Here is a 24,977-nt window from a genome sequence, read left to right on the forward strand (position 1 = left end):
ATAAGTGATACTTAAGAATTTTTCTTCCCTGCCACTGATTGCATACAATCCCGTACTAGAGAAGATAAACAGATGGTTGTATACTAGCAGTAAATAATTGAAAAAAACGATTCTAAACATACAAGGGAAGGATTTGACATAAGTATCTTTAGCAATACCAGGCAAGAATCAATTCTTCGAATTGGGGGAAAATATTTCGGCATAGGGGAAAGCAAAAGCATCCTATCTGCTTATAAATGTCAAATTTACAGATATTAATTGTCAGTTACAACAAAATGATGCTTCTGAAAGACTGCCCCCATTGAAAAATTGTGTAAATTACATAAATATCAGTACAACAGATATTAGATTGAATAATATATCAAATAAATTAACAGCAGACAATTTCTTAGCCTGAGATCTAAGGACTATACAGCTGATTCAACATTGCATTGCTACTACACTGCGGAAGCTGGTTTCTGCTTCTTCAACCCGAACAAATTATTGAGGTCAGGAAGCATAGGAGAAACGGCCATGGTCTCTGGAGCCATGAAATTTACTATCTTCTCATAAACATTATACCTGCAAAAGCATAATGCAAAGCCTTAAAACAATCTAGCCTAGTTTGCTCAACAGATGCTCCAAGATATTCCAAAACAAAATCACAGCAGTTTCACATAGGGAACCGAAGAATCTATTGATAACTTGCGACTATTAGAGGCTCTTCTGTCAACAATCTTTCTCTTCTTAGCATGCAACTTTTTCAAGGAATAAAATAATGTCTATGCAGATAATCAAATAGCGCAAAATCAGAATTAATAAACAATAGAAGTTTAGGATCAATTAGGTTGTGATTGTTAGCAGGAATAGCTGCTAGCTTGTTCCGTTTTTAAAGTTACAAAAACATAAAAACTTGAACAATAGAAGTTCGGGATCAATTAGGTTCCAAGCCCACTATAAGCAGAGACAATACAATGTCATTGACTTCCATAGCTGCAGATGCAGATTGTTTGAATGAAACTTTTCTCATGGCTTAGACTTAGTCACGTCAAGGTGGTTAGACGAGTCCAAATTGTTTGAAAATCATGTTCATCCACTCTACATATCCAAAGCAGCAAGTTAACGAGGATACCGGATATCACTTGGGAGGATACAATCCTTAACAATTTCAAAAGCCACACCTTTTATATGCAATCTGATTGCATGTGTTTTGAACTACAGGAAATCTTATAGATTGGGTAAACCGTATCTAATATCAAATTCAAATGCAATCATTCATATATGAAGTATGAGATGGCCTAATAGTTTTACCAGAAGTTGCTGGGTCAATTGTCCCAAAAAATTCTTTCAGTAATTGTTGGTAAAACTCAGAGTCATCCAAAAGTTCGGGGTCACCATCAGCGTGTGCACCAGCATCAGATTGTGTCTCCTATCAGAGTGAAGGAATAAAAGTACTTAATTTGTGCAAAGAGAAATATAACACATATAAAAGATAATTAAAGCAGACCTTACAGGCTGCACATCGAAGTGGCAAACGAATCAAAATTTTAAACATAAAGATAGAATTAAAGCTAATGGCATATGAAGAGTATTGAAACTGTCACAGCCCTCACACACAGGTTGCATGATCTTTTCTTATAGCAATAAAAGGAACAAATTCATCAAGTCACACTAGGGCCATCCAAAAAGAAAATGGAAGCAAAGTACCAAACACCACAAACAACCCAAATTTGTTCAAATCAAATTAATTATAAACTGCATCCATCCCAAACGATGAATTTGTACCTCATTTGGGAGTTAAAAACTTCAAATACCACATGAAAAAAATGTAAATTCCATGGACATTCAATTCCAATGAATTTACAGATGGATCCTCAGATTAATATAGGATTATAGTTAACCACAATTATATGCAATCAGTACCTCTCTCTTTGCAGTGTTGTACCCCTCAAGAACCTGCACATCCACAACTTATGTTTCAGTTACTGAATGTACAAAACTTAAGAAAAACCCATCTTGTTATGATTTTAAAATTATGAAGCACAAATGAGCATGCACGTGGGAGTTATTATCTTACAGTACCAAATACAACAACTACTGATTTCCTCATCTGCATCTGTCTTCCTCTGCCATTTGTCTATCGATTTGTTTTTGAAAGTAGCTATTCTACAAGATACAACGTGACAGGTCTTGGTTGGACCAAGTAACCCGCATGGAAATGCACCAATAATGAAAAGTTGAAAATAGTATAACAAATTTCTAAAATTCATGCAAGAGAAGTTGTCGGAGCATGAAAGAATTCGTAGCATAACTGCTCAAGAGTATACATAAAGTAAACATATGGCAACATAGATTTTTTACAAGTATAATTTACAAATGCATTTCATGGTTCTTTGCTTGCCCTTTAGATAGAAAACTAATTTAATTAGTGCCTAATGGAATTTAAATTTCAGAAAACTATTGCCTCGTATATGTCATATTGAACAGTTGACAAATTTAAATACATAATAGCCTCATTTATTAACTGATAAGAACTATGAATTAAAATATAACAAAAGTTAGACACCAAGGTATTGAAATACAGCAATAATAGTAACCTACTTGAATGCACCATTTAAGAGAATTTTAACAATACAACAACAACAACAACAACAAAGCCTTTTCCCACTAAGTGGGGTCGGCTATATGAATCCTAGAACGCCATTGCGCTCATTTGTGTCATGTCCTCCGTTAGATCCAAGTACTCAAGTCTTTTCTTAGGGTCTCTTCCAAAGTTTTCCTAGGTCTTCCTCTACTCCTTCGGCTCCGAACCTCTGTCCCGTAGTCACATTTTCGAACCGAGCGTCAGTAGGCCTTCTTTGCACATGTCCAAACCACCGGAACCGATTTTCTCTCATATTTCCTTCAATTTTGGCTACTCCTACTTTACCTCGGATATCCTAATTCCTAATCTTATCCTTTCTCGTGTGCCCATACATCCCACGAAGCATCCTCATCTCCGCTAAACCCATTTTGTGTACGTTGATGCTTCACCGCCCAACATTCTGTGCCATACAACATCGCTGGCCTTATTGCCGTCCTATAAAATTTTCTCTTGAGCTTCAGTGGCCTACGACGGTCACACAACACGCCGGATGCACTCTTACACTTCATCCATCCAGCTTGTATTCTATGGTTGAGATCTCCATCTAATTCTCCGTTCTCTTGCAAGATAGATCCTAGGTAGCGAAAACGGTCACTTTTTGTGATCTTCGCTAGATTGCTCCGGTCATTAGTGTGGATAAGTATATAAATGGATAGAGATAGGAAAGCAAACACAAGATGTACGTGGTTCACCCAGATTGGCTACGTCCACGGAATAGAGGAGTTCTCATTAATTGTGAAGGGTTTACACAAGTACATAGGTTCAAGCTCTCCTTTAGTGAGTACAAGTGAATGATTTAGTACAAATGACATTAGGAAATATTGTGGGAGAATGATCTCGTAGCCACGAAACTTCTAAGTACCAGAGTGTGGTATCGTCTTGACTTGCCTTATCTGTCTCATAGGTAGATGTGGCATCTTCTCTGGAAGTACTCTTCCTCCATCCAGGGGTGGTATCTGTAACTGGTGGAGATGCACAAGGTAATGTATCAATTTCACTTGAAGCTTACTTGTAGTTTCATGCTTGGTCAAGCGAGATACAAACCATGTAATAGGAGTCCCCCAAGTCGCCGAGCTGGGGGATCTGCTGAAAGAGGTGACAGACAAGGTAAGCAATCAGAGCTCCGGCTGATTGTTCACATTCTCCCTATCTTGCTCACATTCTCCCTATCTTGCAGGCAGCATGAAGGATAAAGAGAAGAAAAATGAGGAGAGATGATATGGGATACTTTTGCTTTTGAAGAAGTAACTTTCCACAGGCTTATTCTTGAACTGGGCTGGAGGGTTTTCAGGTTTCCTCCAGAGTATAAGGCCGACTGAAGAATTTGAGGGTCAAAACAAGTCCATCAAATCTAGAGTACGTTCGACCCTGCTGATATGGGATACTTTTGCTTTTGATAGAGTAGTGGATGTATCGGCACGTGTGCTGTTACGCTTGTCTCCACATGCTTCCTTGTATCCTTCTCACTTGCCCTATCTGTTCCTCAGGCAGATGCGGTATCTTCCCTGGAAGCATAAGATGTGGAAGATGAGTACTCGAGAGCAATGCCAGGTAAGTAATCAGGTAAGGGGTTCCAGGCAGTCAGTTCCTGGCTGGAAGCTTGATTCCAAGTGCTGACTGATTGCTCTCTTTCTCCTTGTCTTGCAGGTAAGAACAAGGCCAAAGGAAAAGACAGGGAAAAAGCATGATATGGGATACTCTTGCTTTTAACCCTGATGATATGAGATATTCTTGCTCTAGTATAGCTTGTTTACAGAGGTATTATCGGGGGGAAAGAAAGCTGAATATTTCGAAAGGCTTTGTTGGGAGTGCCCTCTCAGATAAGAGAAAGGGTTGAGCATTTTTGCAGGTCTGCCTGTCCGTTAGGGATGGAAGTCGACATATATAGGAGTCTCCCTAACATCAAGTAATAATGCTATTCCTTTACCCTGCTTGGTTATAGCACGGTAGTGGGAGCTGCCAGCTTCACATGTTTTAACTCTGTCAGAGCACTTTGAAAAAGTGGTTTGTGGTATCTGGAAAGCTGATGTTGCGTGTGAAGATTACAGACCTGTCGGGGGTCTGGCTCTCGAGATTCGGAGAACGATGCCTCTTCGATTTTTGAGAAAGCAATCCTGCTGGGGGTCTGGCTCTCGAGATTCGGAGAGCGGTGTCTCTTCGATTTTTGAGAAAGTAATCATGTTGGGAGTCTGGCTCTCGAGATTCGGAGGGCCGTGCCTCTTCGATTTTGGAGCAAGCAATCTTGTTGGGAGTGTTTTCTCGAATGTGAGTAAAGGTTGGGCATGTTTGCTAGTCTACCTTGCCACGAAGCACAAAGGTTGACACACAGGGACTTTCCAATTATCCAGCAGTGGTACTGTTCCTTTACCCTCTCTTCGATTTTGAGAAAGTAATCATGTTGGGAGTCTGGCTCTCGAGATTCGGAGGGCGGTGCCTCTTCGATTTTGGAGCAAGCAATCTTGTTGGGAGTGTTTTCTCGAATGTGAGTAAAGGTTGGGCATGTTTGCTAGTCTACCTTGCCACGAAGCACAAAGGTTGACACACAGGGACTTTCCAATTATCCAGCAGTGGTACTGTTCCTTTACTCTCTCTTCGATTTTTGAGAAAGTAATCATGTTGGGAGTCTGGCTCTCGAGATTCGGAGGGCGGTGCCTCTTCGATTTTGGAGCAAGCAATCTTGTTAGGAGTGTTTTCTCGGATGTGAGTAAAGGTTGGGCATGTTTGCTAGTCTACCTTGCCACGAAGCACAGAGGTTGACACACCGGGACTTTCCAATTATCCAGCAGTGGTACTGTTCCTTTACCCTTGTGGGTAATAATATGGTAGCTAGACCTTCAAAATTTATGTGTCTAAACTTTGTTAGTGTTGTTTCTTTGCAATTCTTTTACCCTTCTTGGTCAGAGCGATGTAGTGGGAGCTGCAAGCTTCACGTGTCTCAACTTTGTCAGAGAACTTTGGCAAAGTTATCTGTGGTACCCATGAGCTGCTGTTGCGTGTGGGAAGTGGGTGGTTGAACAGTACGATTCATGTGCTTTCTACTTCGCCAGAAATCTTCGACAGAATGCCCATAATTTCCGCAAAGCTGAGTGTGCGTGTGACAGGTGCTGACAAGGCTGGAAAAGTAGGTGCCTCTTCGATTTCTGAAATCGGCCCTCGTGGTCTCTGAGCAGCCCAGCTTTTGAGAAAGCAAGCCTCTTCGATTTCTGAGATCGGCCTTTGTGGTCTTTGAGCAGCCCAGCTTTTGAGAAAGCAAACACCTCTTCGATTTCTGAGATCGACCCTCGTGGTCTCTGAGCAGCCCAGCTTTTGAGAAAGCAAACGCCTCTTCGATTTCTGAGCAGGCGCCTCTTCGATTTCTGAGCAGGCGCCTCTTCGATTTCTGAAGCTTCGTCGAGTGCAGATTTTTATAGGGGCTGACATTAAGTTCCAAAGCACACTTGAATATCCACCAGTAGAAGCTCCAATCTTGCACTTCTAAGATCTTGATTTGTCCGACCTCTTCTCTCTTCAACACCTTTGAAAATGTCTGGCCCCTCCGACCGTCGTTTTGACTTGAACCTTGTTGAAGAGGCAGTCCCGCCTTCTCCAGACAACATATGGCGCCCATCCTTCGTCTCCCCTACTGGTCCTCTTACCGTTGGGGATTCCGTGATGAAGAATGATATGACCGCTGCGGTAGTGGCCAGGAACCTTCTCACTCCCAAAGATAACAGACTACTTTCCAAACGGTCTGATGAGTTGTCTGTTAAGGATTCTCTGGCTCTCAGTGTTCAGTGTGCAGGTTCTGTGTCTAATATGGCCCAACGCCTATTTGCTCGAACCCGCCAAGTTGAATCATTGGCGGCTGAAGTGATGAGTCTCAAACAGGAGATTAGAGGGCTTAAGCATGAGAATAAACAGTTGCACCGGCTTGCACATGACTATGCTACAAACATGAAGAGGAAGCTTGACCAGATGAAGGAATCTGATGGTCAGGTTTTACTTGATCATCAGAGATTTGTGGGTTTGTTCCAAAGGCATTTATTGCCTTCGTCTTCTGGGGCTGTACCGCGTAATGAGGCTCCAAATGATCAATCTCTGATGCCTCCTCCTTCTAGGGTTTTGTCCAGTACTGAGGCTCCGAATGATCCCCCTCCGGTGCCTTCTCTTTCTGGGGCTCTACCGACTGCTGAGACTTCTCCTAAGCAACCTTTGTGAAGGCTCCCTCTTGTTTGTTTATTTTGACTCAAGTATATGTACATATTTGTAACTTATCGGGGATATCAATAAATAAGGTTTCCTTCATTTCAACGTATTGTGTTAAATACACCAAAGCCTTCTTCGCTAAGTTCTTTGAATTTTCTTTTGTTGAAGCTTGTATGTTGAAGCTTTGTGAGTGGAGCATATAGGTTGAGGTAGTGTTCCCTTAATTTCCCGAGTGAGGAAAACTTCTCGGTTGGAGACTTGGAAAATCCAAGTCACTGAGTGGGATCGGCTATATGAATCTTAGAACGCCATTGTGTTCTGTCTTGTGTCATGTCCTCCGTTAGATCCAAGTACTCTAAGTCTTTTCTTAGAGTCTCTTCCAAAGTTTTCCTAGGTCTTCCTCTGCCCCTTCGGCCCTGAACCTCTGTCCCATAGTCGCATCTTCTAATCGGAGCGTCAGTAGGCCTTCTTTGCACATGTCCAAACCACCGTAACTGATTTTCTCTCATCTTTCCTTCAATTTCGGCTACTCCTACTTTACCCCGGATATCCTCATTCCTAATCTTATCCTTTCTCGTGTGCCCACACATCCAACGAAGCATCCTCATCTCCGCTACACCCATTTTGTATACGTGTTGATGCTTCACCGCCCAACATTCTGTGCCATACAGCATCGCCGGCCTTATTGCCGTCCTATAAAATTTTCCCTTGAGCTTCAGTGGCATACGGCGGTCACACAACACGCCGGATGCACTTCCACTTCATCCATCCAGCTTGTATTCTATGGTTGAGATCTCCATCTAATTCTCCGTTCTTTTGCAAGATAGATCCTAGGTAACGAAAACGGTCGCTCTTTGGTATTTCTTGATCTCCGATCCTCACCCCTAACTCGTTTTGGCCTCCATTTGCACTGAACTTGCACTCCATATATTCTGTCTTTGATCGGCTTAGGCGAAGACCTTTAGATTCCAACACTTCTCTCCAAAGGTTAAGCTTTGCATTTACCCCTTCCTGAGTTTCATCTATCAACACTATATCGTCTGCGAAAAGCATACACCAAGGAATATCACCTTGAATATGTCCTGTTAACTCATCCATTACCAACGCAAAAAGGTAAGGACTTAAGGATGAGCCTTGATGTAATCCTACAGTTATGGGAAAGCTTTCGGCTTGTCCTTCATGAGTTCTTACGGCAGTCTTTGCTCCTTCATACATATCCTGTATAGCTTGGATATATGCTACTCGTACTCCTTTCTTCTCTAAAATCCTCCAAAGAATGTCTCTTGGGACCCTATCATACGCTTTTTCCAAATCTATAAAGACCATGTGTAAATCCTTTTTCCCATCTCTATATCTTTCCATCAATCTTCGTAAGAGATAGATTGCCTCCATGGTTGAGCGCCCTGGCATGAACCCGAATTGGTTGTCCGAAACCCGTGTCTCTTGCCTCAATCTATGCTCAATGACTCTCTCCCAGAGCTTCATTGTATGACTCATTAGATTAATTCCCCTATAGTTCATGCAATTTTGTACATCGCCCTTATTCTTGTAGATAGGCACCAAAGTGCTCATTTGCCACTCATTCGGCATCTTCTTCGTTTTCAAAATCCTATTGAAAAGGTCAGTGAGCCATGTTATACCTGTCTCTCCCAAAACTTTCCACACTTCGATTGGTATATCGTCTGGGCCTACTGCTTTTCTATGCTTCATCTTCTTCAAAGCTACACCCACTTCTTCCTTCCGGATTCTACGATAAAAAGAGTAGTTTCTACAGTCTTCTGAGTTACTCAACTCCCCTAAAGAAGCACTCCTTTCATGTCCTTCATTGAAAAGATTATGAAAATAACCTTTCCATCTGTCTTTAACCGCGTTCTCTGTAGCAAGAACCTTTCCATCCTCATCCTTGATGCACCTCACTTGGTTTAGGTCCTTTGTCTTCTTTTCCCTTGCTCTAGCTAGTTTATAGATATCCAACTCTCCTTCTTTGGTATCTAGTCGCTTATACATATCGTCATAAGCCGCTAACTTAGCTTCTCTCACAGCTTTCTTCGCCTCTTGCTTCGCTTTTCTATACCTTTCACCATTTTCATCGGTCCTATCCTTGTATAAGGCTTTACAACATTCCTTCTTAGCCTTCACCTTTGCTTGTACCTCCTCATTCCACCACCAAGATTCCTTTTGGTGTGGGGCAAAGCCCTTGGACTCTCCTAATACCTCTTTTGCTACTTTTCGGATACAACTAGCCATGGAATCCCACATTTGGTTAGCTTCCCCCTCTCTATCCCACACACACTGGGTGATTACTTTCTCTTTGAAAATGGCTTGTTTTTCTTCTTTAGGGTTTAGGAGAATTTTAACAATAAAACAACAAAATTCTGAAGTTCTTTTTTGCTGCTCCAAATGGATCAGCGAAGTATGGCATGAAGAAGGAAAAAAAAAATTCAGTTTTATACATATACTTCAATACGATAATAGAATATGACATCTTAGATCATCCAGATTTACCTACAGAACAGGATATGTATTAGGAGAAGCAATATATGAACATATGCAGTATGAAGTTAATGAAGATGTAAACAGTACAAAGTAGGACAGTCAATTAGACCATGGTAGCCCAAAAGCCAATTTTTTTGCTAAATCAGGCTAAGGTTTATATGAGATCAAGCAGGAAAGATATGTGTCAATATATCCTAGGGCAATTTGAAATCTGGCTTCATCTTGGCTATCCTCAGATCAACAAAACGGCCCAACCGATTTACCTTCCCTGCCAACATTATGCTTTTGACGACTGCAACAAATATTGGGAATGGCTTGACCTCAATCAGAACTAAGCACAAACTTCACTACAATTCAGCAGACCCAAAGCTGATGTTCCAAGATTTACGTAACAATTGAGCCAGTCCAAGCTCAACCTCGATGCTTTGTGTTTTGGGATAAGCTTGGGCAAGGCTGAGCTCAATCCATTCCTCTTGATTAACACTCTTACACTCTTAATGATAACTTAGTACCAGCATAATCTGACTAATTATAGTAACTGTTGTAGTGGAACTATTGAAATTTGGGGAACCCTCAAAATCATATGAAATCGAGGAAACTTGAAGCATTTCCTTAAAGTTTGATTTGATAAAATTAAACTCTATCTCAGCTAATAGTATAGTTATAAGCTAAACACACTTTATGAGAATTTAAACGGTTATTAAAAACTTCAAACACAAAATGTAATACACAAAGCATATCTACAGATCTTTCACATATTGGCAATTCTTATCATGCGGAAAATGATAGATTATGCACAACAATGGAAAGCCAAATTGTATTACAAAATAACTATAATAGTTTGATAAATGTAGTTTGCACACACTATCTGTTGCTCGAACAAAGGACGGGTTCTTCACAAGTAAAGCCTGTAGTTTGCACACACTAACTAGGCCAGAATATGCTGCATTGACACCCTCATGTGAATCACAAAATAAAGACCTAATTGGCTCCTGCAGACAACCTCTCAGGAAAGAACGTAATATCTTAACATGTCAAAAATCTAAAAAGAAGGGGAAATGCAAAAGCGACCTGTGGTAATCTATGTGAACTTGAGAATGCTTTCTGAAGCAAGAATCTGAACTCAAGAGCTTTGTCCCAGAGAGCCTTCAGAAAAATGAAAACAAAAGGCATAGAAAACGGGTAAGAATGAACATCAATCAGACAATAATTCACTATATAAATCATTTTTTTCAATTTAAGGATTGGCATAAAAAGAAGCTTTAAACAAGGAGCAATAATTTGATGTTGAAAAACAAAACCTATTTCATGGATATTAGAAGAGCTATTATTTTGAACAACGCAAATTTTGGTTCTTCACTGCTTGACCTTTAAGAAGATCTTTCTTTAAAATATCTCTGCATGGGAAGAGAGAATAACCGAGGAACAAGATTAAATTCATATGTCAGCCTATATAACTCCATTTTATGCTTTCATAGTAACTAAATTAAATAGATACTGAAAATTATCCTTGAACTAAGATGAAATTGGCACTAGTATTCATTTCCTATAGCTACACTTGCGGACTATTTACATTATTTAATGACTTCTATAACCTAATATCAAATTTCATCACCAACCTCCAACTGCTATGCATATTATCTCCTATATTCACATTATTTAGCTCTATGTCTTCATTCTAATGATGCATCACAAGTTTATAATTAAAAATAAAAGGATTGTGAACAGAAGTCTCTTCCCGCTCCTGATGATGAAGATTCATGTATTCTTTCTCGAATTCTTCCATCTCGGCATCTTTATTATAGGTTTGCCCATCACCATTTTCCTCTTCCCCCACTTCTTCTCCATCTTCTTCCTCATTTTCTGATTCTCCTTCCTCCTTGTTCATCATCAAAGTCATCCTCTTCCTGCTCCATCTACATCACAAATCATCAACTAACAACAAATTCACCAAAGAAAAACCAAATAATTACCGAAACCCAATAGCAGAATTTACAAATCAAAGTAACACTCAGCTCATCGCTGTCGAAATCGCCATTGTCCTTGAACTCACTGTCACTGTCACGAGCCTTCCTCTCCATTGTGATGTCTGAGCCCCTACAAATTCAAACACCCAAATATCATAGAATTTAATTTCACAAGGATTTAAGCTTTTGATGGTACATACAACTTCATTTCAAATATCAAAACCAATTTATGAATACCAAATTCTAAAATTGATGATTTTTCCTTGTTTTCTTTCAGGCTAAACAAACCAAATATACATACACAGAGAGAGAGAGAGAGAGAGAGAGACCCTAACCTTTTGAAGCTGCAAGGATAACAAAGACGGCGAGAGTTGAGAGAGGCACAGAGGAGTCTGAGAAGAAGCTCCAGGGTTTGGGTTTATGGGGGTTTAAGCACTGACGTGCAATTTACCGGCTGGAATTATCCGTTTCTTAAACCCAAACCCGTCTTCTAAAACAAGTCCTAAAATCTGTCGATTATTTTCCCCTTCTTACCCTTAAATGGGCTTCATGGGCCAGTTACAATTTTAGATTGAACCAAGCCCATCTCATTTGATTGGCACTTTGTTGCACATTTAACCAGAGCGATTTATTTACTACAATCTAATGATATTTCTCTTTATTTGTAAGTCATAGATTTTAGGTTCGACTCATGTAAGTGACCAATTCAATACTAAATTATGATGTTTGGCTCATTGTCCAGCTAGCCCGAACTCCATGCCTCTTAAAGAAATGAAAGACTTACTTAAAATAGGGGTGACAGATTGTCGGATGTATCCCAAGCCAATTTTATAACAGTTTCCCTCCAATCTTTCAACTGCGGCTAATGCTTTTATTTGTGGTTTTGGAATGCAATTGACCTAGCATGCTTGTTTTACATGAAGAAAGCCATCCGATCGCTGTTCACAAAATCAAAACCCAAATTTGAGCAATATGCAAGAAAAAATAAATTAATAATATATTAAAATTAAAATTTGTATACACAAATAATCAATTAAGAATATGATAAACACAAATTATTTAAAACAATCTCCGGCAACGACGCCAATTTCTTGAAATGATTTTTACCACATGCAAAAGTAGGAATAAAAATACTTAAAAAATACATGCAAGAGTACAAGGTTATCGTAATATAGCAGCTCAAGCAATGCCGTTTTCTACAAGAATTGGATGAATAACTTGTATTTAAAGTAATCCTTAGCTAATTATTTTGAACAAAGTTTTGAAAAAGTTGATTTTGGAGTTTAAAATAATAAAAACGAATTCAAATAAATATAAATCAATAATTGGCAAAGTAAATAAGGCAAAAGAAAACAATTTTGGAAAACAATTTAAGCACTAGGGTTCTGTAGTCATCGTTAACAATTTTATGCAATTTTACCAATTATTTATGAATTTCCACATACATGCTTTGAAAAGGTTAGGTTTTCCTAATGCATATTTTCCTCGTGATATTCAAGTGAAAACGTATATCTAACATGCAACCCGTTTGTAATGTTCAGATCAAATATAAACATGCAAGACTCATTAAGCTTTGTGAAAACCCTTTGAAAAATCATGCAACCCTTAAGAGTGTGATATTTGCCTTAAGTGAACTTACAATTACTAATCACAAGAAGTTCTACTCAATTTTAAGGTGATGTTCCAATAGAAATTAGATAATTCAATTGCGGTGATTACTAAATCAATTAGATAATTTAATCGCGGTGATTAATAAATCGAAGCAAGCATGTTGTAAACATGAATTTCCTGCGACAAATGAAACAAGAACACGTGTACAAATTAAATTTTGTGTTAATGAATTTGTAGGTTACAATCTTTTTACATCTTGATCCTTTGATTCGAATCTCTGTAAGGTGTAGATGTGCGATGTTGTTGATCAAAGGATCGCGATGACTTGATCTTGGATGAACGGTTGCCTCAAGCATTTGGCTTGCGGCGAAGGAAGAACCGACACGTGTAGCAGTGCTTGTTGATTCTTCAAAATCAAAGGTGTTGTTGATCCAAGGGTTGGGGTGACTTGATCTTGGATGAATGGTTGCCTCAAGGATTTGGCTTGTGGCGAAGGAAGAACCGGGACGTGTAACGGTGTTGATTCTTCAAAGGCTTTGGCGAAGAACGAAGAATGCTTTCTCGATCCTTCGGAATTCTTGGGAATTTGGGAGGTTGCATGCTTGAGAGCTTTAGAGTTAAAAAGCTTCAAGGTTTTTGGATGTGTGGGGAGTGAATTCTCTTCCAATTTGGGTGTAGAGAATGAATGAGTGAATTGGTCCATGAAAATGAATGTCTTGGTCTCCTATTTATAGAATTTTTCAAGGCTTGGTTTTGAATATAAAATTAGAACCAAACAATTCCTTCTGCCAAGTGTTGACACGTGTCCTTCTTAATGACTCGTTAGATTTTGTTGACACACGCTATGTGTACAATTTGTGCGACACGTGGCATGTGACATGTATGCCTCGGCCTGTTGAAATGTTAATGTGTTGGTCAACATTTATTTCACCGAAATTTCGATGTCTACAAATGCCCTAACTTCAAGGCGCATTGCATACATGTATTTGTCATGTGTAGAAGATGTGTTTTGAAGTCCCTCAATGTAAATGTCGATTCAAGGGCCGTCAAGGCTTGATCTTGAATTGGGTTGGGAGTTTCTTCAAGGGTCGTCAAGACTTGATCTTGAATTGGGCTGGAAGTTTCTTCAAGGGCAGTCGAGGCTTGATCTTGAATGAAATTAGACCACAAGGAGCTTCAAGTGGTGGATGATCTTTTGCTTTGGTAATGGATGAATCGGCATGTGTTTTATTGTGTTTGTTGACTTTCCATAGGCTTGATCTTGAACTGGGCTGAAGGGTTTTGGCCAGAGAGCTTTCTGGTTTCCTTCAAAGGTCTGAATTTACTTCATTTATCTAGAGCTAGATTTGATTCAAGGGTGGTGGACACTTGATCTTGAATCAGACTTGTGATCTATTCAAGGGCCGTCGATGTTTGATCTTGAATGAAATGGGACCACGAGCAGCTACACGTGGCAATGTCTTAGCAAGCCGACTCAAGAATGTGAGAGTCAAAACAAGTTTGTCAAATCTAGAGTGCTTTCGACCCTGATGATATGAGATACTTTTGCTTTTGAAGAAGTAGTGAATGAATCGGCACGTGTTTGGTTCTGCTTGTTGATTCTCCACATGCTTCGATGTATCATTCTCACTTGCCTTATCTATTGTCCAGGTGGAAGTGGTATCTTCTGCTGCCTTGTCTATTTTCCCGACAGAGCGATGCTAGGTAAGCAATCAGGGAAAGGGTTCCAAGCAGTCGGTTCATGACTGGAAGTTTGATTTCAGGTTCCGACTGATTGCTCTCTTTCTCCTTGTCCTGTAGGTAAGAACAAAGACAAAGAAAAGGACAAGGGAAAAGCATGATATGAGATACTTTTGCTTTTGAAGAAGTAATGGCGATTTGACGGCATTGCACGGCAAGGTTTTACTTTTCGGCGATGGTGCCAGTGAAAGGCTATTTAAGCTTCTCAAGCTCTTCAATTAGAGTAACGATGCCGAGCTTGGATTTGACTTAGAATCCTTCATCTGGATTATGTGGTTCTGCAAGGAAGGGCGTCGTGCTATAATGATCTGTTCTAGCTCATCATTGTGCATCGTTGCATTCTTCTCTGCTTGTTTCTTTTTGTTCTTGGCAGGTTCCCTTGTAAATGTGATTCCAACCAATTCAAATACCTCGGTGAAAATATGCAGGTGGCCAAGGCTAGACCTGAAGGTTTTATACTGAGGCAATAGAGACGTGTTGCTTGTTGTCGTTGTTCAAAACCATTCTTGTATTATCGGCAAGCTTTGGGACCATAGCTGGGCAATGTGGGTTCATCATTGATCTTTCTGCTTCAATCTTTTGCATAACAGAAGTAGTGCGCAACCTTTGCATTTGAATGGTCTTTCAGAACATCTCTTCTCAGCGACTCATCGATGCTTGGTAGCTTCAATGTAAAGAGCTAACATCATATCAACTGTTCTGAGGTATTTGCGGAGGAAATTCAAGACTTGACAACAGTTGAAGATAAGTACTTGAGAGCAATGCTAGGTAAGCAACCAGGCAAAGGTTTTGGGCAATCAGTTCCAGATTGGAAGTTTTATTTCAGATTCCGAATGATTGCTTTCTTTCTTCTTATCTAGTAGGTAAGAGTAAGGGCAAAGGAAAAGACAGGGAAAAAACATGATATGAGATACTCTTGCTTTCAACCTTGATGATATGAGATACTTTTGCTTTGGTGTGACTTGGTTGAAGAGGTACTATCGGCGAGGAAGAAAACTGAGTATTTCAAGAGGCATTGTTGGGAATGCATTCTTAGAGGTGAAGAAGAGTTAGGCTTTTTTGCAGGGCTACCTTGCCATGGAGGATGGAAGTCGACATATATAGGGATTTTCCAATAGCAAGTAGTGGTGCTATTCCTTTATTCTTGTCAGCAACAATGGTGTAATTGGAACATTAAAATTCACGCGTTTTCAGCTTTATCAGAGATTGGTGCTATTCCTTTACCCTTGTCAGCAATAGTGGGGTAATTAAACAATAAGATTCACGTGTTTTCAACTTTGTCAGAGATTTTTGACAAAGTTGCCCGTGATATCCGAAAAGCTGAGATTACGTCTGAGAAGTGCCGACAAACTTTGTTCCAGAAAATCCATCTTTTGAAATTCGAAGAGTAGTGTGGTGCCTTTTTTATTTTTGAACAAGCGGCGCGACTTTTCAAATTCGGAGAGAGATACCTCTTCGATTTTTGAACATGTGGCCTTGCTGTCTCTTCTTTTTATAGAGGCATCAATTGTGCTTAAAAGCATGCTCAGAAAGTTGCTGCCTGTAGGAATTTCCCTCTTTTTCGTATTTTTGAGATTTCGATTTATCTGACCTCTTTTTCCTTCATCATCTATGAAAATCGATTGCCCATCTGACCGTTGTTGATGCACAAAATCAGCGAGGACTTTGGTACAACAGAAAGTGTTAAGTTTGTGACATTCGCTAGATTGCTCCGGTCACTAGTGTGAATAAGTATGTAAATGGATAGGGACAGGGAAGCAAACACAAGATGTACGTGGTTCACCCAGATTGGCTACGTCCACGGAGTAAAGGAGTTCTCATTAATTGTGAAGGGTTTACACAAGTACATAGGTTCAAGCTCTCCTTTAGTAAGTACTAGTGAATGATTTAGTAGAAATGACATTAGGAAATATTGTGAAAGAATGATCTCTATTTATAGAAGAGAGTTTCTAGTTTTATTCTAACATTGACACGTGTCGTGTTGTGATTGGCTTCTGATGTTGACACGTGTCGCGTTATGATTGGCTTCTGATGTTGACACGTGTCACGCTGTGATTGGCCTCCTGGTTGTAGGGAAACTCTTCTGGGTCCTTGACGGTATAACGTTGACCGGTGCTCAGTAGTTTTGGGATTGGTCAAGTATGGTACAAACAGTGCTCCCCTAAGTTCCCGAGTGAGGGAAGCTCCTCGGTTGGGGACTTGCAAGATCCAAGCCACTGAGTAATAACGAAACTTCTAAGTACCGAAGTATGGTATCATTTTCACTTACCTTATCTGTTTCATATGTAGATGTGACATCTTCTCTGGAAGTACTTTTCCTCCATTTAGAGGTGGTATCTTTAACCGATGAAGATGCACAAGGTAATGTATCAATTTCACTTGAAGCTTACTTGTAGTTTCGGGCTTGGTTAAGTACGATACAAACCATATAGTAGGAGTCTCCCAAGTCACCGAGCTAGGAGATTTGCCGAATGAGGTAACAGACAAGGTAAGCAATCAGACTTCCAAGCAAGCAACCTGGATCGGAGGTTCGACTTCGGCTTCCGGTTGATTGTTCTCCTTCTCCTTGTGTCGTAAATAGCACCAAGGATAAAGAGAAGCAAATGGAGAAGAGATGATATGAGATACTTTTGCTTTTAAAGAAGTAACTTTCCACAACCTTATTCTTGAACTGGGCTGGAGGGTTTTCTGGTTCCCTCCAGAGTATAATGCCGACTAAAGAATTTGAGGGTCAAAACAAGTCCATCAAATCTAGAGTACGTTCGACCTTGATGATATGGGATACTTTTGTTGTTGACAAAGTAATGGATGTATCGGCACGTGTTCTATTACGCTTGTCTCCACATGCTTCTTTGTATCCTTCTCACTTGCCTTATCTGTTCCTCAGGCAGATGTGGTATCTTCTCTGGAAGCATAAGATGTTGAAGATGAGTACTCGAGATCAATGTCAGGTAAGTAATCAGGCAAGGGGTTCCAGGCAGTTAGTTCCTGATTAGAAGCTTGATTCCAAGTGCTGACTGATTGCTCTCTTTCTTCTTGTCTTGCAGGTAAGAACAAGGGCAAAGGAAAAGACAGGGAAAAAGCATGATATGGGATACTCTTGCTTTTAACCTTGATGATATGAGATATTCTTGCTCTGGTATGGCTTGTTTGTAGATGTATTATCGGGAGGAAAAGAAGCTGAGTATTTTGAGAGACTCTGCTGAGAGTGCCTTCTCGGATGTGAAGAAAAGTTGAGCATTTGTTTTTATTTGCAGGTTTGCCTGGTTGTGGAGGATGGAGGTCGACATATATAGGAGTATCCCTTACAACAAGTAGTAGTGTTATTCCCTTACCCTTCTTGGTCGTAGCAATGTAATGGGAGCTGCAAGCTTCACGTGTTTTACCTTTGTCAGAGCACTTTGAAAAAGTGGTATGTGGTATCTAGAAAGCTGATGTTGCGTGTGAAGATTGCAGACAAGCTTTATCCAAGGAAATTTGGCTCTCAAAGTTAAGAGAGCGATGCCTCTTCGGTTTTCGAACAAGCAATCCTGTCGGGGATCTGGCTTTCGAGATTCGGAGAGCGGTGCCTTTTCGATTTTTGAGAAAGCAATCTTGTTGGGAGTCTGGCTCTTGAGATTCGGATAGCGGTGCTTCTTCGACTTTTGAGAAAGTAATAATGCTGTTGGGAGTCTGGCTTTTGAGATTCGGAGGGCGGTGCCTTTTCGATTTTTGAGCAAGTAATAATGTTGGGAGTCAGACTCTCGAGATTCAGAGAACAGTGTCTCTTCGATTTTTGATAAAGTAATCCTGTAGGGGGTCTGACTCTTGAGATTCAGAGAGTAGTGTCTCTTCAATTTTTGAGAAAGTAATCCTGTTGGGAGTCTAGCTCTTGAGATTCGGAGAGTAGTGTCTCTTCGATTTTTGATAAAGTAATCCTATTGGGAGTGTTTTCTCGAATGTGAGTAAAGGTTGGGCATTTTGCCAATCTGCCTTGCCATAGAACACATCGGTTGACACACATTGGGACTTTCTAGTTATCAAGCAGTGATGCTGTTCTTTTACCCTTGTGGGTAATAGTAGGGTAGCTGGACCTTCAAAATTTATGTGTCTAAACTTTGTCAGAGATCTTTGGCAAAGTTATCTGTGGTACCTGAGGAGCTAATGTTGCATGTGGAAAGTGGTGCCTCTTCAGAATCCGAAGAGTGGTGCCTCTTCGATTTTTGAACCAACGACCCTGTTGCCCTTTCTTTTATAAGGGCACTAATTGTGTGCAAGAAATACATTCAGAGAGTTATTGCTTGTAGGAATTTTCCCCTTACTTCAGAGATTTATTGCACCTAATTTCTCCTTCATCATTTCTGAGAATGTCTTGCCCATCCGACCGTCGTTTTGACTTAAACTTTGGTGAAGAGGCAGCCATGCCTTCTCAAGACAACATATGGCGCCCATCCTTCTTATCCCCTGGTCCTCTTACCGTTGGGGACTCTGTGATGAAGAATGATATGACCGCTGCGGTGGTGGCCAGGAACCTTCTCACTCCCAAAGATAACAGACTACTTTCCAAACGGTCTGATGACTTGGCTGTTAAGGATTCTCTGGCTCTCAGTGTTCAGTGTGTAGGTTCTGTGTCTAATATGACCCAATGCCTATTTGCTCGAACCTGCCAAGTTGAATCATTGGCGGCTGAAGTGATAAGTCTCAAACAAGAGATCAGAGGGCTCAAGCATGAGAATAAATAGTTGCACAGGCTCGCACATGACTATGCTACAAACATGAAGAGGAAGCTCGACCAGCTGCAGGAATCTGATGGTCAGATTTTACTTGATCATCAGAGGTTTGTGGATTTGTTCCAAAGACATCTATTGCCTTCGTCTTCTGGGGTTGTACTGCGTAATGAAGCTCCAAATGATCAACCTTTAGTGCCTCTTCCTTTTGGGGTTCTGCCTAGTATTGAGGCTCCGAATAATCACCCTCTGGTGCCTCCTCTTTCTGAGGCTCTGCCGACTGCTGAGACTTCTTCTGAGCAACCTTTGTGAAGGCTCCCTCTTGTTTGTTTATTTTGATTCATGTTTATGTACATATTTGTAACTTATTGGAGATATCAATAAACAAGCCTTGTTTCATTTCAACGTATTATGTTAAATACACCAAGGCCTTCTTTACTAAGTTCTTTGAGTTTTTCCTTTTGTTGAAGCTTGTATGTTGAAGCTTTGTGAGTGAAGCATATAGGTTGAGGTAGTGCTCCCTTAATTTCCTGAGTGAGGAAAACTTCTCATTTGGAGACTTGAAAAATCCAAGTCACTGAGTGGTCGTGAGACTTCCGAGTATCAAGGTGCAGTAGCATATGGTAGGAGTCCCCCAAGTCTCCGGTCGAGGGAGTTAACGAATGAGGCATTTCCTTTTTAAGTGGTAGCCCAAAACTCCTTCTTCATATATATATTTGTTATGAAAGTTGTTAGGCCCAAAGAAGAGGAGGCCTAGGCAATTTTTTTTTTCGAATTTTGGAATTTTTGAATTTTCCAAAAAAAAATTTAAAAATAATAAATAAATATATATATTTTAAAGCTTTGTAGGTGAAGCTTTGGTGTTGATGCTTTGTAGGTGAAGCTTTGAGGTTGAAGCTTTGTTGGGCACCATGAATTGATTTTGCTTCACACTATCTTGATCAAGATAGTGTGAAGCTTTTGTAGGTGAAGCTTTTGTGTTGAAGTTTTGTAGGTGAAGCTTTTGTGGGTCAAGTTTTTGTGGGTCAAGCTTTTGGAGGTGAAGCTTTTGTGCGTCAAGCTTTTGTAGGTGAAGCTTTTGTGGGTCAAGCTTTTGTGGGTGAAGCTTTTATGGGTGAAGCTTTTGTAAGTCAAGCTTTGTTGGGCACCATGAATTAATTTTGCTTCACACTATCTTGATCAAGATAGTGTGAATCTTTTGTAGGTGAAGCTTTTGTGTTGAAGTTTTGTAGGTGAAGCTTTTGTGGGTCAAGCTTTTGTGGGTCAAGCTTTTGTAGGTGAAGCTTTTGTGGGTCAAGCTTTTGTAGGTGAATCTTTTGTGGGTCAAGCTTTTATGGGTGAAGCTTTTGTAGGTGAAGCTTTTGTGGGTGAAGCTTTTGTAGGTCAAGCTTTTGTAGGTCAAGCTTTTGTGGGTGAAACTTTTGTGGGTGAAGCTTTTGTAGGTCAAGCTTTTGTGGGTCGAGCTTTTGTGGGTGAAGCTTTTGTATGTGAAGCTTTTGTGGGTGAAGCTTTTGTAGGTCAAGCTTTTGTGGGTCAAGCTTTTGTGGGTCAATCTTTTGTGTTGAAGCTTTTATTGGGTACCATGAATTGATTTTACTTCACACTATCTTGATCACGATAGTGTGAAGCTTTTGAGAATTTGTAGTTGTCCTCCATTGATGAAGCTTTTGTTGGTGAAGCTTTGGAGTTGAAGCTTTGTAGGTGAAGCTTTTGTTGATGAAGCTTTTGTTGGGTATCATGAATTGATTTTGCTTCACACTATCTTGATCAAGATAGTGTGAAGCTTTTGAGAATTTGTTGTTGTCCTCCATTGATGAAGCTTTTGTTGGTGAAGCTTTGGAGTTGAAGCTTTTGTTGAATTTCTTTTTTTTTTTTTTTTTTGGGAAACTAGAAATTTGAAAATGTGGGAGAGACAACATATACAAATTTTGCTTCCACATTGTTGAGTAAGAGATTGTGATGCAAGCCACACCTTGTAGTAGTCGAAGGTTTGGATGAACCATATAAATTGAATTTGCTTCGAACAGTCTTGAATTTGCTTCGAAGGTTTGAGAATTGTAGTTGCCCTCCATTGATGAAGCTTTTGTTGGCACCATAAATTGGTTTTGCTTCACACTGTCTTGATCAAGAGTGTGTGAAGTTTTTGAGAATTGTGGTTGAACTGCTTTGATGAAGCTTTTGTTGGCACCATAAATTGGTTTTGCTTCACACTGTCTTGATCAAGAGTGTGTGAAGCTTTTGAGAATTGTGGTTGCCCCGCATTGATGAAGCTTTTGTTGGCACCATAAATTGGTTTTGCTTCACACTGTCTTGATCAAGAGTGTGTGAAGCTTTTGAGAATTGTGGTTGCCCTCCTTTGATGAAGCTCTTGTTGGCACCATAAATTGGTTTTGCTTCACACTGTCTTGATCAAGAGTGTGTGAAGCTTTTGAGAATTGTGGTTGCCCTCCATTGATGAAGCTCTTGTTGGCACTATAAATTGATTTTGCTTCACCCTGTCTTGATCAAGAGTGTGTGAAGCTTTTGAGAATTGTGGTTGCCCTTTATTGATAAAGCTCTTGCTGGCACCATAAATTGATTTTGTTTCACACTGTCTTGATCAAGAGTGTGTGAAGCTTTTGAGAATTGTGGTTGCCCTCCTTTAATGAAGCTCTTGTTGGCACCATAAATTAGTTTTGCTTCACACTGTCTTGATCAAGAGTGTGTGAAGCTTTTGAGAATTGTGGTTGCCCTCCATTGATGAAGCTCTTGTTGGCACCATAAATTGATTTTGCTTCACACTGTCTTGATCAAGAGTGTGTGAAGCTTTCTACGAGTTGTAGTGTTTGCATTGTTACAGTGGGGAAATGTTTAAAGCAGATGCAAGAGGGCTGAATAGCTTGATCTTCATATGCCATGCATTGAAGTTGTTGTTGGCTTGCAATAAGGCTTTGTTGGTGACTATAACTCTTGTTGGGCATAAGTGCTCCCCTAGTTGAGTTGTCAAGCTTGAGGGTTTTTGATTATTTGTGAATGCTAGAAGTTCACATGTACAAGTTGTACCACTCGTCTTCTGGTAGGTGGAATGAATGGTGAGTTGCTTTCATCACTTGGTTGGTGGTACGAAGGTGAGTTCCTTCTTCCCCTGGTTGGTGGCATGAATGGTAAGTTGCTAAATGATATTAGAGTACGGGTTGTACATTTCATCACCTGGTTGGTGGCATGAAGGAGAGTATAGGTTGTACATTTCATTAGCTGGTTGGTGGCATGAAGGAGAGTACAGGTTGTACATTTCATCACTTGGTAGGTGGCATGAAGATGAGTTCCTTCTTCACCTGGTTAGGGGCATGAGTGGCAAGTTGCCAAATGATATTAGAGTATGGGTTGTACATTTCATCATCTGGTTGATGGCATGAAGGAGAGTACGGGTTGTACATTTCATCACCTGGTTGGTGGCATGAATGGCAAGTTGCCAAATGATATTAGAGTACGGGTTGTACATTTCATCACCTGGTTGGTGGCATGAAGGAGAGTACGGGTTGTACAATTCATCACCTGGTTGGTGGCATGAAGATGAGTTCCTTCTTCACCTGGTTGGTGGCATGAGTGGCAAGTTGCCAAATGATATTAGAGTACGGGTTGTACATTTTATCACCTGATTGGTGGCATGAAGGAGAGTACGGGTTGTACATTTCATCACCTGGATGGTGGCATGAAGATGAGTTCCTTTTTCACATTTCATCACCTGGTTGGTGAGAATAAGGGCAAGGTGTCTAGGCACATTGTAGCAAGTGTCGACTGACACAAAATATGTTGAACCCTTTCAAAGCACAGTTGGCTTATGTATGAATGTGTTGGAATGTATGATTGAACGAATATACTGTGAAGCTGTTCGTTTATTTCTATAGTCTTGTTAACTTATACTTAGGCTTTGTTTCATGTTGAAGCTTTGAACCCGAGTGTTTCATTGCTAGGAATGTAAGAGGATTAGGATCAAATTGGCTAAATCACCTTTTTATTGAATTCATGCCAAATAGTCTTCGTTACATAGGATGCCGAACGGCTGAAGCATCCATGAAGGGCATGACTTTATAGCAATATAGTCCCCTATCAGTAGTGAAGGCTGTGTGTTCTTGGTCCGGAGGGTTCGTGAGGATTTGGTTGTATCCTGAGTAAGCATCCATAAAGCTCAGGAGTTCACACCCTGCCGTAGAGTCTATAAGTCTGTCTATGAGAGGAAGAGGAAAGCTATCCTTCGAGCATCCTTTGTTTAGGTCGATATAATCGACACACATTCTCCACAAGACCTTTTGGAGCAGAAGACTTTCCTTGGTCAGATTCTTCTTAACAAGGACAACATTTGCTACTCACGTTGGATAATTGACTTCGCGGACGAAGCCTATGCCTTTGAGTTTTTCAACTTCTGCCTTCATTGCCTCGTACCGTTCAGCGTCATAAGATCTTCGCTTATGTCTCACTGGCTTGGTCTTGGGGTCAATACTTAAGCGATGACAGATTATATCGGGAGAGATGCCTGGCATGTCCTCGTATGACCAGGTGAAGACCTCAGTGTTCTCTTGCAAAAAAGAAATCAATGCCAACCGAATGGGTGGTGACAAGGTGGTACCAATCTTCACTATGCGATCTGGATAATCTTTTGAGATAGAGATTTTCTCCAACTCTTCAGTGGTTTGTGCTTGCTGGGTGAAAGAGTCATCTCGAGGATCTTCGGGTTGACTGTTGCCACCGTGAAGATCCAAGTTGGCTTTGTCTGGGCTGGTCTTTATAACTTGGTCATGTGTAGAAAAGGTTTCCTTGGGCACAGGCAGGTGCTGTTGCTTGACCGAAGTGTTGTAACATGATCGTGCACTAAGTTGATCTCCTCTGATGTAACCATTGCCATAGGGGGTTGGAAATTCCATCAACAACATATGTGTGGATACCATGGCCTTGAGATTATTGATGCATGTGCGTCCGAAGATGACATTGTATGCCGTTAGGCAATCAACCACCAGGAAGTTAGTGGTAATGGTAGCTGTGTAAGGGCCTGTACCAATGGTGAAAGGTAAGTGTATGCTCCCCAAAGGTTGCACGATATCACAAAAGAAGCTTATCAGAGGGGAAATCGAGCGGTCGAGCAAGTGTTCAGCTACATTAAGTGCCCTGAAAGCTTCAGTAAACATGATATTAACCGAAGCCCCTGTGTGTACCAGGATTCATCGTGCTTCAAAGTTGGCTATGTGAGCTTCCACGATCAGTGGGTCGTTGTGAGGGTAGATGATACCTCTTTCTTCCTTAGGGTAGAAACATATTGGATCCCAGTTAGGTTTTTTATACTTACCTCCCCTAATGTCTTCCACGTGAAACACTTGGTGGCCAGACCTTAAAGCTCGTTCCCTATTTTTCATGGCCCTGTTGGAAGATTTAGATATGGGTGTGCCACCACTTATGGACTATCACATTTACCTGGCATTGGTTACGATTACCCTTTGGAGGGTGAAGGAGGAATTGATCAATTTTTCCTTCACGTGCCACAGCTTCAATATGATCACGAAGGAAGATACACTTCTCGCCGTCATGGCCGTTATGCTCGTGGTAGCAGCAAAACGTGCCCGTGTTCTTCGTGGGCTTGTAATCCGGGTGCCTCAACTTTGGCTTCGGTATCAAGTG

At 40.6% G+C, this 24,977-nt stretch overlaps 2 protein-coding genes across 3 annotated transcripts in view; both read right to left on the minus strand.

The window, feature by feature from the left end:
* The window catches only part of LOC126628555 (uncharacterized), a 111,477-nt gene that overhangs the window by 67,295 nt on the left and 19,205 nt on the right, over window positions 1-24,977 (minus strand). The window lies entirely within an intron of this gene.
* Window positions 283-11,757, minus strand: LOC126628558 (uncharacterized). 2 transcript variants are annotated; one of them, XM_050298302.1, is made up of 5 exons: window positions 11,607-11,757; window positions 10,376-11,401; window positions 1,903-1,935; window positions 1,291-1,408; window positions 283-561 (listed from the first exon to the last, which is right to left on the minus strand). In XM_050298302.1, exons 2-5 carry the CDS (start codon window positions 10,553-10,555, stop codon window positions 539-541), a joined length of 354 nt encoding a protein of 117 aa, XP_050154259.1. In that variant the 5' UTR covers window positions 10,556-11,401; window positions 11,607-11,757; the 3' UTR covers window positions 283-538. The 2 variants fall into 2 exon arrangements, with proteins under 2 accessions (XP_050154259.1, XP_050154258.1); XM_050298301.1 differs by lacking the exon at window positions 283-561 and adding an exon at window positions 812-1,077.

This window comes from Malus sylvestris, chromosome 7 (assembly GCF_916048215.2).
Source record: "Malus sylvestris chromosome 7, drMalSylv7.2, whole genome shotgun sequence".
NCBI lineage: Eukaryota > Viridiplantae > Streptophyta > Magnoliopsida > Rosales > Rosaceae > Malus > Malus sylvestris.